The 21,093-nt window shown below is 40.8% G+C and overlaps 1 protein-coding gene across 4 annotated transcripts in view; it reads right to left on the bottom strand.

The window, feature by feature from the left end:
* fbln2 (fibulin 2) overlaps nt 1-21,093 on the bottom strand; it is a 73,079-nt gene that overhangs the window by 30,457 nt on the left and 21,529 nt on the right. For all 4 annotated transcript variants that reach the window (XM_071494540.1, XM_071494539.1, XM_071494537.1 and 1 more), the window contains exons 3-7: nt 12,979-13,099; nt 11,565-11,694; nt 10,345-10,531; nt 3,364-3,573; nt 1,938-2,066 (exon numbers count right to left, since the gene is read on the bottom strand). In XM_071494540.1, the coding sequence (XP_071350641.1) occupies nt 1,938-2,066; nt 3,364-3,573; nt 10,345-10,531; nt 11,565-11,694; nt 12,979-13,099 (777 nt within the window). The remainder of the gene's footprint in view (nt 1-1,937; nt 2,067-3,363; nt 3,574-10,344; nt 10,532-11,564; nt 11,695-12,978; nt 13,100-21,093) is intronic.

Raw genomic sequence — 21,093 nt, forward strand, 5'->3', positions numbered from 1 at the left:
GATTTATTAACTGCTTCATAAACACTTCACTGAATACCATAATAGCTTCTGCAGATGCGTGTGTTTACTTGCTTCTTCAGTTATTTGTACAGACGTGCCATTGGTGTATTAAAACAGGGAAGGATTCCCAGGAATCCCAGGCTGCATAGGTACGAGTACCAGATTTTGTGCTGCACTGCTGCATTTACACTCCATGATTAGATCAGATTTCATTGCTAGGTGTGAATGTGCCATCATACACAAAGATGTGTCTGGAGGAAGTCTGGAGACAGAAAACATTTGCAATTTGTTAACTTTTAGTGGAGACTATGAAGCTAAATTTAAATTCAGCATGATACGTGGAATGCTTACATATAATCAAATAAGAAATGGTTAATGTGAGTCAGCTAACACCAGTAACCTAGATTGCATTGATAGCTGTAGTTGTAAGCTACTATGGATAGTTTAAGTGAGGATATCCATAAGAAGATACATTTGTGGTTTTAAGAACCAAAAACCATCTTAATGTAGTTTTACATCTCCTCTCTCAGGCTTCTCTCTTGTGCACTAGTAACAACAGGTCAGAAAAAAGTCAGCCAATCAGAGGAGAGGCTCAGAGCCTCTTCTCTGAGTGGCTGATTGATTCTGATTGAAGTGACTGAATAAAAATATAGCTGATTTCAGGTAGAGAAACTAAAACCTGCATGGCTGGACAGTGGGTGCAGGTGGGCGGGGCTTGGGGCATGGCTGAGAGTGGTTACTGCTTTTTTGTGTCATCACAAAGCTCCAGAAGTCCTGACGGCTGGTTTTAAGGCTCAGTTTCTGAATACAGGCTGTGTGCATTTCTCTGTGGACTGAGGCTTTGATACTTTCACAGTATAATATAGAACCTAGACCTGCTTTATAATCAAAAAGACTTCCTTTGTACAATATGGGAGCAGTTAGTGTAGAACTTTCCAGCAGTCATCACTGTTGCTTTATTATTATGAGTGATGCATGTACGGTTTTTTCATTATCTCCTGTGAGGAGCATGCGCAGTTCGCCGCAGGGCACACATGCCAAGTCTTTTTTTCTTTCTCATTTGAGTCATCGTCAGGACCGGTACGCCTTGTCGGTGAGTAATAACTGATAAAACTGGGAAATAATGTTATATGAGTATCTGTATAATATTAATAGTTAATTCTGTTTTTTGTGCTTGTGTTTACATTACAGGTTTACAACCTAGTCTAACCTGGTCTAACCTGGTTTAATTTAGACCACCAGTAGTGTAGCTGTAGTAGGCAGGCTAACACGTAGCGAGTGAATGCTATTGTGTGTATGTGTGTACACAATAAAAATAAAAAGAGAGAGACTCGAGTTGTTTCCGCCGTACTTTCCTGACAACCCTTCCAGAGGGTAGTTTACTATAGCAGGCTAGATAGCTTAGTAAAAATCTGGACAGTTAGCCTTTCATTAAGAATCAGTGGCGGTAGTCCATACTGTTGTAGAAGTTAGGGAAGGTAGGCTACTAATAAACTTTTTCATTGAACAATATAACTTGGTTAGGTTTATTTCACACAACATGGTCTGTATCATCTCTGCTGTACTTCTTTTCATATGGTATATGCACCTCACTGTGACTCAAGAGCACAACAAACAGAAAAAGGAGAGGCTATCATCATCAGTGTGGTATACTGTACATGTGCACTAAGTCAGGCAGGGACAGCTAAATATAAGGGATGGTTTTCCCTGAAAAATGTGCTCTATATAAACTGGCGTCTAGATATTCACTGCACTGAAAGGATAAATCCTTGCCTTTAGCAGTCTCTAAAAACAAATGAAAATGATTGAATATGCAAGTTTAATGTAAACGCACAGATGACAAAAGTTTGAATGTGTATCCTTACAGGGGGACGTGACTGCGGTAATTCCTGCACACAGTGATGTCACTATGCATTATAGTATAATGTTGGCTTTACCTGCACAAGGATCGAGGTGGACGGGGCTGGTGGTGGTAGTACTGGTCATGATGGTAGTGGTAGTAGTGGTTTGTGTTGGGACCACAGCAGGACTGTCCTCTCTGACTCTGTTGTCCTCATCAGGACTCACTGCACATAGAAGCACAATAACACAAACTATGAAGAACATGTCTAAATATGAGGTACAGCTGAGGGCTGCAAACAGAAAACAAACAATGACTTCAGACTACTTAACGTTTCTGATATATGAAACCAATTTCAAAAAGAGTAATATACCACATATTATCTACTTCCGAATAGCGAGACATAATTTGGCCCTTGCTGGATACTTTGGTCATTATACTCTAATAGAGCTGAGAGAGGTCTGTGAATAAATCATCTCTAATTTCAGGTTGCAGGGAACTTTGATGAGCCTGTTTAAATGACTCTTGTCCAAGCGCCATAAGCATGATGATGGAATCTGTTGTTGGTTTAACCGCAGTATAATCACAGTGAAATGACCAAAAATGTGTATACAATAAAATTCAGATTCTTGTAGTTAAGCTTTTAATACTTGAGTTTTATTGTTCAGCAGTTCCTCCATCTCCTGTCAGTGAATTCCAATCACACATCTGTATCGTAGTATAACTGAGGGAACACAAGGTCAAATAGGAGACAACATGAGCAGCATTTAAAGAAGATTACCCATATATACAGTACAAACACACCTGTAACAGACCACCCTCCAAATTAAAGGTGAGAATAGCCAATCACATACGTATCTGCCAATGGGGCTTCTACAAAGATGGGTTGCGGTTATGGTCATGTAGCTTCAGGCTCAGGTTTGTGAGGAGTGTCCAAAAGAGGACACGGGTGACACCATATACAGTTTATAGCCTGGAGAAGTGGACCTAAAGGGTGGTACTTAAGTTTGTATAAAAGGGACCCAGCTTAAAGTTTGAAACATGTGGGTGTTTACCAGGCAAGGATGGTTCAATGAATGAGAAAGTTGCATTATGGGAATAGTAAGATCCAGTGTTCTTAGAGGCTGAGCCAAAACAGGGTGACTCTACTACTTCAATTTCAACCGACATTTTTTAAATCTATCTTCTCTGGATCCTTTACTAAACTTTACTAAATTCAGCACCTCTTCAATTTTCCATTTGCAGACTCTAATTGAGCTCACTGCATAATCCCAGTAAAAACAGTAGAAATAAATACTCCTCATTTTCCATGTTAACATCAAATGCATGAATGATGAGAGTGTAATGAGAGTTTGCACAGATGGAGGAAGCACTGTGTTCACAGAAACCTGTTTAATACCAGACTGACCCAAACCAGTTCACTTCTCAAGCTTGGAGTGTCAGCTCACCTGGCTCATATTTAAAACCGGGTGATGTAAAACTTACAGTTGTGTGAATCAAGCTTGGAGGGTGAGTTCTGGTACCTGGTGCACAGGAGTGTCTGTCTTGCTGCAGGATGTAGCCCTGGTGGCATTCACAGCGGTAGGAGCCCCAGATGTTGGTGCATTTGTGTTGGCACAGCTGGCCTGCATACAGCTGACACTCATCCACATCCTCATGCTCCTCCACCACATTGGCAGCTTCATTTGTGGCACTGACGGAGAAGGCCTCCTTGGGGTACTTGCCTTCTGAAACTGGGAGGAGTGAGAGAGAGAGAAGGGAGTTGGGGGGGGTGAATTAGACACAGCACCAGATTGCCTGTATAATTTATTCGGCATACTTACCTCATGAAAACAACATCTGCTCCTCCTTTACATTTACACTCAGTGTTGTAAGTAATGCTTTTATCCAGAGCTCCAATACCTAATTCAGCATCATTACAACAAACTACCAGTAACAAGTGCAAAGGTCAGAGCATTTAAGGAACACTTGTGAGAGTGAAGTACTGGGAAAAGAAATATGCAAAATGCTAAGTATCTTCATGAGCTAATAGATATATATGAGGTACTTGGTGAAAATAATGTTTTTAGTTTGCTGCTAACTTCTAATGTGAACTGGCCAGGCACTGAACACTTTGGTTTAATAAAGTGTAATCGGATGTTGCTTTTTTTAATGACTCTTTCTACATGGCCAAAACGTTTATGCTCACACTGAACAGTTTGTTCGCCTGGTCATGACTCACACTGGTTGCACGGGTTTGCTCATTCATGCTTTTGCCAACTTACATATCCAAAAGTTTTATTCAGAGAAGATGGATGGATCCTAAAGAGAGAAGGAACAGCTTTACTTTGTACCACTGATTGTTTGCTAAAGCTCACAACAGAACAGCAACTGTCCTGTGATTGAATTTCTCCAGATGCCAAAATACTTTGCATGTGGCTCTAATAGTTGAGCCATAGTGGAGCATCTAAAGAGTTTGGAGGGTGGTGTCATTTTTTTAACTCCTTTCTAAAACCAGATGGGAAAATCTGTAAGAAAAGGACTACACACTCTGTTTATCTGTACATATACATATACATATATAATGTAATTTATATATATATATATATATATATATATATATATATATATATAAACGTTAAATTACCAAAAATGTGACCAAGTATTTTGTGTGGGCCTCAATGTTGTGTGTACATATGTGTATATATATATATATATATATATATATATATATATATACACATACATATATAGTTTTGCTTTTACCAAACTGATGGTTATTCTGTACTCATTTCCTTTTCTCTTAAAAAAGTAATGCATACTGAAAATGTAAATGCAATGCAGCCACTGTTTCATGAGCATAAATACATAACATATACATATTATACGAGCCTGCTCAATATTGATTCACTGTGCTGCTTGTCCCAACGTGCTTTTCAAAAGTAAGCATCCAAATACTATTATGTTAAAATATTGACATTTTAATTCTATTTTATAAATTATAGTGTACTACAATACTAGGACTTTGAAGCTCTACACTGCAGTACACAAACAATGCTGCTCCTTTATTTTCATGTCCTCTGTGGGTGAGTGTGTAGCCTCATCTTTTATCATACAGTATGGAGCCATCATGTCCAGACTGAATAATATCTGAGTAATACCAGCCCTATCTTCCCAACCCTGAAAAATAGAGTTGGAAAGATAGATAGGGCCAATATCACTTGCCCATTTTACTGCTCCATTTTATTTATATCACTGTACAGTTACTGTCAAGAAAGCAGACTGAAGAACTACATGTCAGCCAAAACTGCTGACAGGCCAGAAATTCAAGTGATCATCCAACAGACCATGGTTCATTTGGGCAAATAATCAGGTGTCGAGCCTTCTCTAAAACATCAAAAGGCAGCCAGCAGAGTGGAAATTATGGGTGTGCCAACTTTGATGTTAAAATGTGGTTTAAAGGGAAATTTTGTATTGCACTTCCATAAAGGCAGACTAAAAGTAGAATGTCACAATGAATCCAGCAGAGGCGGGAGATATCCTGATCTGTAGTCTCTAGCATGAGTCAAGCACCAAAAACATGGCATCTTACATTTCCCATAATGCAAATGAATTGCATCTTTCATTAGACCTTGCCTTACAGGTTTGCCCAAGGCTTTCGCTCTTGACAGCCCCTGTTTGTATTACAGAGCATCTCTTACAAATTTGTAGTTTCCAAGCCCAAAAGCTCCCTCCAGAGCCAGAGGGGACATTATACAACTGTGTAGTGAGGTAGTAACCATGACTAGTAAACAGGTCGCCATTTGTAAAAATGCTGGATTTGCCCCTTTAATCTGTGTAGTGTCTGCCCAGCACAAGTAAGAACCTAAAGGCAAAAACATACCAGACTATTTTAGGTTGGTGTGCCACTTTTGCCCAATCTACACTGAGCCAAAAACATGAACGTGTCAGTGTATCATAGACAACACTATACATCAACACACATGGCCTGAATGTACACTGTAATAATAATGAGTCCGGTTGTGGGTTTTCAGTAAATATTTCTCACAGTCATTACCTGGAATTTAAATTCAGAGAAGCAAGGCGATTAAATGTTTCCTGTTTTAATTAAAAGGCAGTGAGTCATAAGACTGAAAACATATCCCCCATGGAAATAATTACAGTGCATCTCATCCATTTTTTCTTCCTTAAAACTCTCACAAAGTAAAGGCATCCTTCATGCATGGAGTGTGTGTGCGAAAGAGAGTCAAATACACACACTGACACAGCTTGAACAGCTCTTGCAGCACCTAAACCTTTCACAGCTTTCAGCACGTTAATTGATTCCCACTTCAAAATGACATCATTCAAATTTCCCTTTTAAAGCTGAAGGAAATGAGCTGCAGTCGATGGTTAGAGCAGAGCCTATTAAAGGGCGGGATTAGGAGGAATTCCTCTGATGTTGTGAATGAAATAACAGACTATGGCAGTGAGGAGACTGACCTTACCTCACCATCATACTTGGATATAACTATTCCCATTAAAGCATGACCACAAAGGCTGAACTAAAAAGATGAACAAAGACCTACCACATCGCAAATCAGTGACTTTGGGATGATTCTTGTGCTTTTCTAAGGGGGATTTAATGCTATAATTTCACAGAAGAGTACAAACTAACTAACACACTAACAAATGCGGTGTCATACTGTAATCTTTTTAAAGCCTCATTTTACCCACACCTCTGATGTCATTGATGGAAAAACATGCAAAGTCGTTTCCATGAAGCTTACAGCTGCAAACAGGATATATAGGTCATATTCAGAGGCTGCTGCGCCGAACAGAGGAGGTATTCTAACCATTTTTTCTGCAGATATAAGGAGATATAAATGAGTATTGGAATGTATCTTGCATGAGGCATGTTTATCCCCAACCTCATTTGCTTGAAAATGCATCAATGCAAATGTCAGTGGCATTATGTACTTGATGGATCAGAGACAGAGGAAAACTTTGCTGGCACAAGTAGAGAGACAACAGCCTGAGCTGCCATCTGTTCCTGATTCATCCCAGCTTGCACACATCTTTCTCCATTACTCTGAATGGTAACGTGACTCCTGACCAATCAACCGGGAGCATCTGTCTTTTGGAAGATCAAACTCAGCCCATACTCCACCTCTGACATAAACTTCAATGAGGACAAAACAGCAATGGCTCAACCCAGGACTAACCCAGACATCAGTGCAGTGCAGAGTTTCCTGAAGCTAGTAACACTGGCCATAAATAAATTTTAAAAGGCAAAGATGATGAGGAGGCAGAATTCTTAAGTTCAAGTAACTAATTGTGAAATGTGAAAAAGAAGCTCTCAAAGGGACCTTTAACTCGGGACAAAATCAACACAAACATGGTGTGTAGTCTTGTGTGTAGCAGGCTACTTAACTAGCCTACTCCTCAAATTTCACACATGAAAAAGGTTTTTAAATGTGCACATATACAAATGTGAAAAAAAGTTGGGTAACACTTTTGTTGTGTCTCCAGAGGGAGCTGTGTGATAAACTGACTCAAGTGATGTCACCTGAGTCATTGTGGGTTGGAGCTGAAAACTACAAGTTTGAAAATGGAACTCATCCCTGCTTGAGACTAGCAGCGCCGGGCTATATTGTGCATCCGGAAAGTATTCACATTTTGTTATGTTACAGCCTTATGCCAAAATGGATTAAATTCAGTTTTTACCCCAAAATTCTACACACAATACCCCATAATGACAAAGTGAAAAAAGGTTGCTTGAATTTTTTGCAAATATATTAAAAATAAAAATCTAAAAAAAATCACATGTACATAAGTATTCACAGCCTTTGCCATGACACTCAAAACTGAGCTCAGATGCATCCTGTTTCCACTGATCATCCTTCAGATGTTTCTACAACTTGATTGGCAAATTGGTAAAAAACCTGTGGTAAATTCAGTTGATTGGACCTGATTTGGAAAGGCACACACCTGTCTATATAAGGTCCCATAGTTGACAGTGCATGTCAGAGCACAAACCAAGCCATGAAGTCCAAGGAATTGTCTGTAGACTTCCGAGACAGGATTGTATCGAGGCACAGATCTGGGGAAGGGTACAGAAAAATTTCTTCAGCATTGAAGGTCCCAATGAGCACAGTGGCCTCCATCATCCGTAAATGGAAGAGGTTTGGAACCACCAGGACTCTTCCCAGAGCTGGCCGCCCAGCCAATCTGAGCAATTGGGGCAGAAGGGCCTTAGTCAGGAGGTGACCAAGAACCCGATGGTCACTCTGACAGTGCTCCAGCGTTGCTCTGTGGAAAGAGGAGAACCTTCCAGAAGGACAACCATTTCTGCAGCACTCCTCTACTCTGTATGGTAGAGTGGCCAGACGGAAGCCACTCCTCAGTAAAAGGCACATGACAGCCTGCCTGGAGTTTGCCAAAAGGCACCTGAAGGACTCTCAGACCATGAGAAACAAAATTCTCTGGTCTGATGAAACAAAGCTTGAACTCTTTGGCCTGAATGCCAAGCGTCATGTCTGGAGGAAACCAGGCACTGCTCATCACCTGGCCAACACCAGCCCTACAGTGAAGCATGGTGGTGGCAGCATCATGCTGTGGGGATGTTTTTCAGCAGCAGGAACTGGGACACTAGTCAGGGTCGAGGGAAAGATGAATGCAGCAATGTACAGAGACATCCTTGATGACCTGCTCCAGAGCGCTCTGGACCTCGGACTGGGGCGAAGGTTCATCTTCCAACAGGACAACGACCCTAAGCACACAGCCAAGATAACAAAGGAGTGGCTTCAGGACAACTCTGTGAATGTCCTTGAGTGGCCCAGCCAGAGCCGAGACTTGATCCCGATTGAACACCTCTGGAGAGACCTGAAAATGGCTGTGCACCGACGCTCCCCATCCAACCTGATGGAGCTTGAGAGGTTCTGCAAAGAAGAATGGGAAAAACTGCCCAAAAATAGGTGTGCCAAGCTTGTAGCATCTTACTCAAAAAGACTTGAGGCTGTAATTGCTGCCAAAGGTGCTACAACAAGGTATTGAGCAAAAGCTGTGAATACTTATGTACATGTGATTTTTTTTAGTTTTTTATTTTTAATATATTTGCAAAACTTTTAAGCAAACTTTTTTCACTTTGTCATTATGGGGTATTGTGTGTAGAATTTTGAGGTAAAAAATGAATTTAATCAATTTTGGAATAAGGCTGTAAGATAACAAAATGTGGAAAAAGTGAAGCGCTGTGAACACTTTCCGGATGCACTGTAAGTGGTCTCCAACTGAGCAGGTGAAGGTTGAGTTGCATTATGGGCAATGTACAGTACAGTGCCAGGTTTTGACAAGAAAGAGGTATGCATGGAATAACAGACTATAACTCTGGTTCTGCTGCACTGATCTACACTGATTTTGATCCTTTTTCAACTGTTCATTGTGAATCTGAGATGAGTTTTAGCACAATGCTACAGTGCATCAGTAGAGTACTTGTAACAGCAGTATGATGAGTATGGAGACATCTGTTATGTCCTAGTTCCACACTACACACCAACTCGAAGGAGGTTTTGGGTTTGTTGTGCATTCATACCGAAGAACTGAAAGTTTGGTGCACTCAAAATATCTATTATCCCTCTATACAGGCATAAAGGAAATGGAATACGTCCACAGCTGCAAAACATTATACAAATTGTTACCAATTGTGGAAAAAAATAACTTGAGAAAGATCTTCAAAAAACAAAGTGTTAAATCTTTTCCTTTTTGTTATAGTTTAAGGATTTTTGCTTCCTTTTTGTGATGTGTTTGACATCATTTAGTATCACCTCAGAGTATGTCACTCAGCTTTCGGTCAGACTTGATTCTGACCTGTTTTACCACTGATACCATCACAAGATCAAGATCCCCATCAACTACAAGATCACAGTGCATGATGGAAAATATCTTGCTTCCCCTGAGCTAAAGCTCACTGTTCCACAGTGTAGATGAATATTCCTCCCTGCTCCCTGTTCCCTCTTCAGGGAACTTCAGTTAAGGGTTAGGTAAAAAATGTAGCCATGAGGATCCATCCTGCAACATCACTAACGCAGACGTCACTTCCTCCGTGCATTACCCTGGTAACGTAAACTACTCAGATACCTGTTGCTGCTCCTGTGAAAAGTTTACAGCAATTCCACAACAGTTTTCAACCACATCCTCAGTTTTGCACATTGACAGTATGTGGTGCTGCCATACACTAGATTTTGACCTAGTTTTGTTTCATTACATCTCGGCAAAACCTATCGAGTCATGAAGATCACGATATGATATAAAGTTTCAGGGCACCAAGTAAATGGACCTTGAATTTTGTGATCTATATTTTTGTTGTGTTAGCAAATGTGCTAGGATTATTAGCTTCCTCTTGACTTACCTCTTGCCTTTTTCTTAAAGCAGCTGTGGAACCAAGAAACTTAACTTAAATCCTAACACTACCAATGTGCGTGATGAATGTGTTTTCCATGTTGAAAGCTCCATCACTTGAAAACTGCTGTGCCGTGGATCATAGATACCTTTTCTCGGCTTGGATGTCGGTCTGGGTTTCTGCTTTCTCTTCAGCGGGATCTGGCTCGGACCTTCCTCCTCTTTGCAGCAGGTGAGGAAGACGTGACTACATGGGTTGCCCAGGTACTGGTGGGCATCGCAGCCCCATCCTTCACTGTGCATCCGTAAGCCAAGGGCACAGCAGCTGCAGCACACCTGGCCATCCAGACACAACAGCAGAGCCTATTAGGAGTGTGTCACTGCGGTGCTTCACATCTCTAATCACCACCTCTCTTTATGACCCTCCAGTTTTAGCCCTGTTTAGTAAACAGCAGTGGAGGCGGGGACATAGCAACAAAACAGGCAGACAGGCTAGTTCATCCCTGTGAACACACGGCAAAGGATTTCAGCTGCAGTCTCAAGCTGAACCATATGTCATGCAAAGAAAACCAGACTTTCACCTTTTTTCACTTTCCTTTAACAATGACCTGGCACAGTGGTTTGGCTCGGCTGGCTTAACACATGAACATTTGGCTGGAGAGCTAAACCACCAGGTTTCCTCTTGGAGAAACAGGGAAAGCTATTTGACCTGACTGAACAAAGGCACGAATCCAATTTCCACATTGAAGTATTCACAGGTCTGAAGGATGCAAACAGAAATGGGAGATTTTGGCAGTTCGTCTCTAATATATTTCAACCTGTTTGCCAATAAACACAAATAAACTGTCTGACCTTTATGAAAGCCTCTCTGCTGGCACAGGTATCTGAAATTGAAATCTCACTCTGGCAAAAACAATGATGCATTCCAGGAGATGTTCAAACTGTTTAAGGTCTCAAATACACTGGCAAAGTCAGTTCTCACCATGTTATTGTGGCAGTTCTAAAAGATTCAGAGGACTCAACCACTGCTGATGGTGGAACCGCTCATTTTCACTGTCTCGAACCATTCGAAACGTTGAGTCACCCTCAACCTGACTCAAAACAGCTCATCTTCTCTTCTAGAGGCAAATGTAACAACCTTTAATCAGTTCAGTGTTTGTTTTATAGAAAACTCGGTGGGTAGGAAACGTGGACATCATCCATCCATGATGTAATGTGTTGCAGTCGTGACTCAACCATCTTTCTCTTATTTCTTCCCCGCCACTCTCCACTGCGCGCTGTCTAATAAAGCAAATCTATGGCAGATGCCTTAACTTTTGAAAAACAACGCCACTGTGAGAGTTCTCATGCTGGTGAGACAGTGATGTACCTGGTAGGAGTCATCTGTGCACTGATCCTCCTGATCCACTTCACAGGTGTCCCCTCTTCTTGCTGAAGTCATACCTGACTCACACTGGCTCTCCTTAAGTGAGCTGAGGCAGCAGTGCTTCTGTACAGCACTGACACAAAAACACGCACACACATGCAACGCACACAAACACACACACACACACACACACACACACACACACACACACACACACACACACACACACACACACACACACACACACACACACACATTAACAAGAAGTCACTTCCAGGCCATTTTCAAGCTGCTGCTCTGCACTACGGAGGGAAAACCCCACCATGTGCTCAGGGGCCAATACTGACCCTTCTGTGGAGAGTTGGCTAAGGTTTGTCTAAAAAGTTGCTAGATTTGTTAATAGGTGACAGTAGGGCCCTAAAGGGTCCAGAGAAGTCAGTAAATCTGGGATCAAAGGCACTCAGTTGGAACACTGCCTGTAAATGCCCCCTGATGAAGAAACTGTCAGCGTCAGTTCATTGTGAAAGAGCAACAGTCATTGAGGAAACTCCAACACTCAAATGTTTCCTCAGCTTGTTTCCCTGATAGCTAAAGATCCAGACATCAGATGACTAAAACGCTTCATTCAGTTAAAATACATCATTTAAAATAATGAGTTGTGTATCATAAAAATGTGGCTTAAAACTGGATAAAAAGTCCGACCACAACCACAATCCTGACGCATGCACAAAGGTTATGATGCCACTGACAGGAAACAAAATGAAACAGTGACCTTGATAAGGGATGATGTAATTCAAGAAAAATGTATAATGTAGATATAGTCATTTTTAGACATTTTAATGTGAATTATACAAGTTTCCTCTGTAATAAAGCCCTGAACTATTCCTTAGTTATGCTGGTCAAGGCTGATGGGGGAACTGAGCATTATAATAATAATTATTATAAATAATAATAATAATAATAATAATGTTGCTGCTATTATTACTGTTATAATTGTTAAACACATTATTACACCTACAAGTCCATTATGATTAGTCTACTTTTATTATCATCATTATAAACAACCAGTTTAACAGAGCTTGAAAACAGATACAGTATATACAGCAGTTCCTGAAGTCTCATGCCAAACGAACCCATTCTTCTCTCAGACTTTAAAGAGCTAACTGTTCTCACATGCTCACCATTAGTCTAATCTTCATGTGTAAAATTGGTGGAATGGCCCCTTTAAGTAATCTTATGTTACTCTGTATTTCACTGAAAGAGTAAAGAGGTCTAGAACTTGTGCTAACAACTGGAATTGTTTTGCTCCACCCACTGGTGTTTCATCCATCCAACTAATTATTGAGATTGAAAGCAGCTTTCAAAAATGTTTGCATAATTAAAACTACATTCTGACGCCTGAGGCCACATCACTTACCTGCATATGGAGTGCTTATCATTGTCCAGCAGAAGCATGTGGTTGCAGTGGAGGTTTTCACTGGCCCATCCCCGGCCGGCAGCACAGGCCTGCGCAAGGCCTTCAGCAGAGACACCTGGACCTGCAGCCCAGCCCAGAGACACACAGGTATGCACACATCAGCACACACAAGATGGAATAAAAACAGTTCTGCAGTAAATCCTCCGTGTCTGCAAAGCTACACTATATGGAACAGACAAGCAGTCAGACAGACACATATGGTAGACTGCAATGGGCCTCAAAGGCGCCTTTAACATTTCTACAGCTGACTAAAGAGGTGCAGTCCAGTATACAGAAGCCCATTTTACGATTGGAAACTTTTTACTCAGGTCTATGGAAAGCTACAGTTTATTCTATAAATAGTTTTCCACAAGTAGAATGGCAGTCCTTTGATAGGTCTGTGAGCAAGAACATTACATTTACACTGACTCATTTGACAGACACTTTTATTCAAAGCAACTACAAGTGAGGGGCAACACTAAGGTTTCAGTGCAGTAGGAGACCTTGAAGTAAGTACTGAGCCAAACATCTGTTCAATAAGGCAAAGTGCCATAGATCAGATAAAGAGGTGCACTTAAAGTGTGAGTTAGGCATGTTAGGGTGTTAGTCGTGTTAGGAGAGGAGGTGCTCTTCGTAGAGATGAGTCTTCAAGAGATTCAAGACAGAGAGAGGCACCCCTGCTCTGATAGCATCTGGTAGCTTATTCCACCATCAGGTGCCCACAGATGAGATCAGACTGGACTGAGATTGTCTTGTGTGCAGGGATGACAACGTCAGATGACGTGTCTTGGAGGAACAAAGTGTCCTAGAAGGAGCATAAGGCTGAATGATTGAGTTCAAGTAGATGAGTGAAGACCCATAAGTCACTCAGTAGGCAGGCAATAGTGACTTGAATTTGATGCAGGGCAGCCTTGGGTAGCCAGTATAGAGCGGTGAGTAGTGGCCTTTTAAGCTGATTGAAGACCAGACGTGACGCTGCATTCGGAACCATCTGTAAGGGTTTCACTGTGTGTGAGGGGAGGCCCGCCAGAGGGGCACTGCAGGAGTCGAGGCGAGAGATAACCATGGCCTGGACCAAGAGTTGGGGGGCGTACTGAGTCAAGTAAGGTCTGATTTTTCTTATGTTGTGCAGTGTAAAGCAGCACGACTGGGAGACAGATGCAACAGTCGACACTGAGTCAGCATTTATGTGCAATGGTAGTTGCCTGGCAGTTGGTGCACTTCTAAGGTTTGAACGAACATGAAACTCTCCTGGTTGAATCATCAGAACAAAAGATGAGCAACTATTTTGGAAAATATCAAAGAACCAAATATTTTCTAACAGTCTACAACAATGCTAAAAGACATTCTCACAATGACAATACTAACATGCTGACACAATCACCATCTCAGTTAGCTTGCGAGCATTTTCTGATTAGCACTAAACAGAATGTACAGCTGAGGCTGGCAGGAATGTCCTTTGTTTTGCTGTACTGTCATAAACCAAAGTATACATATGGAAAGTTGGATCTAATGATGGCAGATGAAAAGTTTCCAGGCAGTCCATCCAATAGTTGTCAAGTCATAAACTAATTGATGAAAGGTCAGAGGTCAACAAAGTCAGTGGAAATCCTCCCCTGGAGACCTTTAGTGTTTGTAATAATTTCATTGCAATCCATTCAATAATTGTTGAGATAATTCAGTCTGACAAAAGTCAACTGACTAACATTACGATCCCTGGAGGAAGTCTGCTGGTATGGCTAAAAAGACAAGGTAGAAACCTGTGTATACAAAAGTGTATATCAGACGTGCTCAACAACCCCCAAAGAGCATTTTGGTATGAAACATCCAACAGCCTTGAAATTCTGTAGAGAATCTCACTAATGGTAAGTGGAAGCTCACACTTGATGAAACCTCATAAAACTTCAGCCTGCCTTCACTGGCCACTGAAATTAAATAAATTCAATACTCCTGTACAATAAAATGTAATCAGCTCAGCCATGAGTTCTACTTTTACCCAGCTTATATGATGATGTTGACAGAATTTGATTATTCTACCCTTACAAGTGTTTATTATTGAAGGTGGTGGTGGAATATATTGGCCTCACAAAATTGATGGAAACAAGAATTACCGCCTCCTTGTATGCCTCCGCCACTCAGACTAGTTTCAGGTTACATCCCTTTTCACCCAGAATCATAACAAATATTGACCATTGTGTGAAATTCTGTGATAATTTCTGTGTGAAGTCTTGTGTTATGGCTAAAAAAATGTTTTTTACAGAGACACTCTCCTTGACCTTTGACCACCAAAATCTAATCAGTTAGTTAATGTTTGTGCCAAATTTACAGAAGTTTCCTAAAGGTGTTACTGAGATACTGCATTCATGAGAATGGGATGGACAGGCAACCCAAAAACATAACGCCTACGACTCTGACTGTCACCAGTGCAGACGCATAAAAACTAAAATTAAATTTTTATGGAGAAAAATAGTATATAATGCAGAGACTTTCTGCCTTCACACAAGGTTGATTATGCATCACTATGAAAGTAATAACGAATGGTTAATGAAGCTGACATAAGATGGCTTTATGAATGGCTCTGTGAATTAAATCAGTTGTCATTATTAAATGGCTATTTATTTCAGTGAAAGAATACCAAAATAAATTCCTGTAATGGCTCCGCTTCAAAACCCTCTCCGTTCTACCATCCACTTATTCAGAGGAAAAATGGCATCGTTTCAATGTCATCAACTCCGAGAAAAGAGCATAAAACATGTGTTAAACCAGGAACCCATTAAATCCCCATAACTGAGTGAATGCATTTCATATTTCTAAATCTCCCATTTCTGCTGATGCTTAAAAAAAACAAAAAAAAACCTTCCTTTCTTCCAATTAGGCAATTGGAAGCAAACCTTGCCTACGTCAAGAGCGGCCGTCACAGCAATCACTGACATTCTTTGCTACTCTGCAGGTCCCACAGAGCCTGAAATGGCCCCCCACTGCTGAGTGAGTAACAGCGAGCCTGGCTGCTTTGCATGGAGCTCAGCTGGTGGAAGAACACACTGTGAGACAAGCTGCCGCTGCTGCTGCTGCTGCTGCTTGGCACTACAGAGCGCCAAGAGCCCATCAGCTTCCCCACTGCCTCCATGTCAGACTCTAAGCCGTCTCACTCTGCCGCTTTTATCCATGTATTAGCATGAACGCACACACACACATACACACACCAAAATTCACTCTGTGCCCTTTGAAGAAAAGGCACTGAGAAAGAGCTTTTGTTTTCTCAACTCAATAAACCTTCTCTGGCTCATATTGAGTACAGAACATTTGCATATTCTTCATATTCACACTACTGGTAAATGAAGCTTTGTTTTATAACTTTGAAGACACGAGCCTAATATATGTCTACAAAAAAAACAACAACAAAAAAAACCCCCAGTAAATACAAAAACATTTCAATAAATCAAGTCATTGTGTTCTGATACATTACAGCATCCAGCATTGAATTCACACTCGTACTATGCATTTTCATAGCAGAGTTCATTACACTTCGCTGTGTGAATTCCTGCTGAAAAGTGAAGCTTATTGCTTGTAATTAACAGCAGCTACATTAGAGGATTTACTCCACATGGTGTCAAATAAAGCACTGTGATCAGATTTAGTGATTTCCTACATGCATTATTTCCTCGATGTAATATCCATTGTATTCTCCTCAAAGTGGAGACGTCTAACTAGGCTAATCCCACAGATAAAATAAGAACAACTGAGCCTTAAATGGCTCTACTTTCAGCTTCACTTTGAAACTCTTTTTATTTCAGTTGGTTGCTCTCAGTTTCACCCCTGAGTAAACAATCATTTAAAGAAAAGCCTATCTGCTACTTTCTCTACATAATTTAGAAGCACTGTCTTCAGAAAATAAAAAGTGTCACATTAGAGAAGAAGTATTTCTCCTCACAACATTTTCACTCTGTGAAACATCAGTCTTGTAGAGTTCACGTCTTTGTTGAGAGTGTATTTTAAAAAGACTTCCATCTTGAAAACAGTAAAGTCTGATCTTTGCTTTGCTTTATTGATGGTCTCAATGCAATCAGCAACATCCCTTTTTAAACCCAACAGGGAATAAAGTAAGGTTTAAGGTATGTTTCCTTTCGTTATTAAAGCAGCTTTTAAGACACATGATACAACAGGAGGAAATGACCGTTCACAAAACCACTGGCTCGCCTCTCACAGATTTAAATCCCAGCCTGATTTTGCACAGAGGAAACTGTGGGGCTTTATTTGAAGTCGCAACTGCACAGGTTTTCCTCACTGACACTAAATGAGAAGGTTCGAAGCAGCGTAATTTCCCGCTGTTGTGTGAAGTATGTTCCAGGAGTGCTTGCCAAAGGCCAAACATGAGGTTCAACCGGAGGGCCAGACGCAGCGTAACACTCACGAGTAGCCTTCTAATTACCTGACAAACAATGGAAATGAGCAGATATATTTATATCTCAGAAACCACACTTTTGTCAATGGCCATTGTTCCAAGAGTCAACACGGTGTCTGGGGATTGCAGTGCTGCCTGCAAACTGGGCTGTTCTGTAGCAGATAGACTAAAAATAAGAGACATCCGCCAACTGAAGGGACTCCCCTGGGGTTTGTCTGGACTGATTAGCCTGGCCTCACGCTGCTTCCCCATCATTACTCTGTCTGGCCAAACAGACCTGCCTCACAACACGCTGAGATACATGTTGGACATATCTGTGCTGCCTGGGAATGCCTGTATGACAACATCCAGGCACCAACTGCAGCATGTGAGGTAATTAATGTTAGCCGCCAGTAATGCCTCTGCAGTATGGATGCTCTGGGTACTAATGAGGTGACAATACACTGACAATATACAGTACTGGCTGGTGTCCAGAAATATCAGTCATTTAGTGACATAGACATTCTTCTCTAAGCCAACTTACAAAATAGAGAAAGTAAAAACTGCAGTGAGTTGTCGTCTTTGCAAAATGTATTGACAGTATTTGTTCAGTATTCAATGAGTCCCTCAGTTAAAGACAGTAAGGTATTCCAGAGTTCATCTGCCATTTAATACATGGATTGGATAGCCTTTAAAGCTGCAGTAATCAATATTGTTTCTATTCACTATGGATGAAATGACAATGTCTAATGTCAAAGGAGCTGTTCATAGAGACAAACCCACAGAGAATGGTCACATAGCTGTACTTTCACCCTCAGCTCTACGTAGCATTTCAGCACCGTTAGCTTGTTCTGGTCCTCCAACCCATGGCAATAGGTAGATGTTTCCAGAGGAAGAGCTTTGATAATCCCACTGTAAGCTGCCTGCCCAGCAACAAGTCAGCAAACAGCTGGTGAACACCACTGAAAATCTTGCACAACTCCACATGACTGCAAATGTTACGCAACACCTGCAGAGTATGTAAAATACTGGCACTGACAAAAGTCAGATATATTTTCATTTTGTCACAGTGTTTCTCTCTAAATCAAATTACTCAAGCTTTAAAAACAGTGTTCATTTTTTTGGCCTCTTAGGGGAAGCAGAACAAGCTTTAAACACAACACTGACATACTATCACCTTATAAAGTTGATATGTTGTTGAGCATATCAACTGAGCAAACAGTTCTCCACCATGTTCACCACCTGGCCATTAACTTTACCTGTCTGGCATTTGGTACAGGGCAGGTCAGGTGTGTTTTTGCTGAAAATGCCTGTCTGCTTGGCTGGACAGGTAGTTGATGAGAGCAGTTAGACTGAACCAAAACAGTACAGTTTCAAGTATCTACAACAAGTTCAGTTGCCCCCTGATTCAACTTTTTAGTGGATAGTATAGTTGTGGGCTTTAAAATCACGAGTGACATCTGTTACATTACAAATGGTATCATTTCTTCCCTTCTTAATCTATAATATTGACTGGTGTAGCTTTAAAGAGCTACAAATCCTACTTTAAAAATCATACCTATGTCAGTTTCCCTGCACAGTTTTAGTGCCCCAAGCTTTAGGTGTTTGAAAAATCCTGTAGATTTTCTTAGTACAAAATTCTGGAGGAAATGGAAAAGCTTTAAGGAAAGGTGTATAGATATAATATAGGAAATATAGATATAAAGTGAGGCTGAATTGCACAGATAGCAGATGGTCCGAGACATAACAACACTGCCTCATCTAATTTTTTGGATAGGAAGGCTCCCAACCTTCCTGTTGAACTTTCACAGCCGTAAAACATGATGGACTTTATCTTTCCTGTCTGTATGCTTTCTGTTGCAATGTGCTTATTTGTGCAGCCAGTATGAATGGACTGATGAGGCACTCAGGCCATTCAGGGAGTGTCGTTTTTACAATGTAATAACACAAGCAGGCCAGAGTGGGTAATGGTCTAGAACAATACGAGGATGCTAACTGCCTCAGCTCCCACTGTTCTGACACAGTCAGGAGGTTTTCTCACCCTGAAACACATAGTTAGGGTCATTCATCAATATGCCTCCAAAACAAATAAACCAGGCAGAGCAGAACTGACTTACTCCTTCTCCAGAACAATATGAGGAGACTGTTGACATTATACAGTACATATAATACAGCAGACTGGCAGGAACATCGTTCAACATTCAGAGACATATTACAGGATCAGTGTGAAGCTCTAATCACTTGGTTGCAATCAGCAACCCCTAGATGCCACTAAATCCCATATAATGGTCCTTTAAGTGGCTGAGATACAGGGTTTTAGTCAAGGATAAAGATCAGTTTCAATATATTGTGACTTTGTCCTGTTCAATCCAGTGTGACCATGGGATGAGTTGTGGAGATGTAAGGAATACCTCCAACTCTTGTGAGACATAGGAAAAATATTAGAAACTTAAAGTTTCATGAATTTGATCAGTGTATCAGCTCCTGCCCTGTACTTTGGTTCTGCCCTGCGTCTGAGTCTTTGTCATGTCATGCTTGTCTATATGTTTTGTTATGTCTATCACTTTGTTTTGACATGGTTCACTAAAAAAATAATGCTCTGTTCATCAAGCCTGACATTTGTTGAACTAATTCCAGATTTTCACAGGCCAGGATGTGTTTTAAATGCAAAGGTCAGAGCAGAGTGCTGATGGAATGGAAAACAAGCCCCCTCCCATCCCCTGTGTGATCTTTTGGCCCAGCCCATTACAGACGTTGGAAGCACCAGTGGCTTTGCCAGACTGGACGATTTTCCGCCCAATTGAGCCACTTTTTATTTATTTTGTACCGTTTGGGTGGTTTCCATCAATGAAAAGTTAGGCTATATGCCAATGAGCCAGGCCCTCCTCTTTTCCTAGTATGATTGAGACTAATGATGACCATTAAAACCAAATGTCACTACAATTTATTTTATATCAACTACATTGAAATGTAGCTTTAAGATTCAAACATAGAGTGACTGAAATACAGGATGGATGTAAAATCTAATTTGGTAGATGCTAATTTTACTCATTCTATTATGTGCCTGTTTTGTCTTATTGAATTGATAGTTCACCATTGGAACACCATCTCCAGTGAAATAGCCATTCAATCAGATCACAGGCTAGGAGTTTCTTGTACACTATAAATAACTTTTTTTATTTGTTAATTGTGTGTTCTGAGTTGTTAACAATAATAATAATAATAATAATAACAATAATAAAGGATCTTTTTTTATTTATTCATAACAGTCACTGATGTTGTTATATCTACTGATTACAACATGGCTCATTTAAAGAGCTCAGGGTTCAGGTAAAACAAGAAGCAAGACTAGGTCCAAACCAAGGATACGGTTGGACCACATATGACAACGTAGTTGAAAACTGTTGTGGAGGTGCTCTAAACAACTGACGTCATTGTGTTGTATTTACATTCTGCCTGGTGTCAGCTGCTTTCCGCCCTTAATCTGTTTGCTCCTCTCCTCCTCTCTGTGCTCACATAGAGAGGATTTTAATATAACTGAATCTTCAGTAAAGCTGTTCTCATTTACAAGTTTTTTTCTGTTTCTGTTGCTAGACAATAGCAGCTGAAACGCAGCCCATAAAGACTACATGTCGACTCCCAAGCTGCTGCTCTGCTGCTGCTAATATCCTGATCTAAAAATCCCCAAACACATA

This window comes from Trachinotus anak, unplaced genomic scaffold (genome assembly GCF_046630095.1).
Source record: "Trachinotus anak isolate AG129_WGS33_773 ecotype Australia unplaced genomic scaffold, CSIRO_AGI_Tana_v1 ptg000013l, whole genome shotgun sequence".
NCBI classification, from domain to species: Eukaryota; Metazoa; Chordata; class Actinopteri; order Carangiformes; family Carangidae; genus Trachinotus; species Trachinotus anak.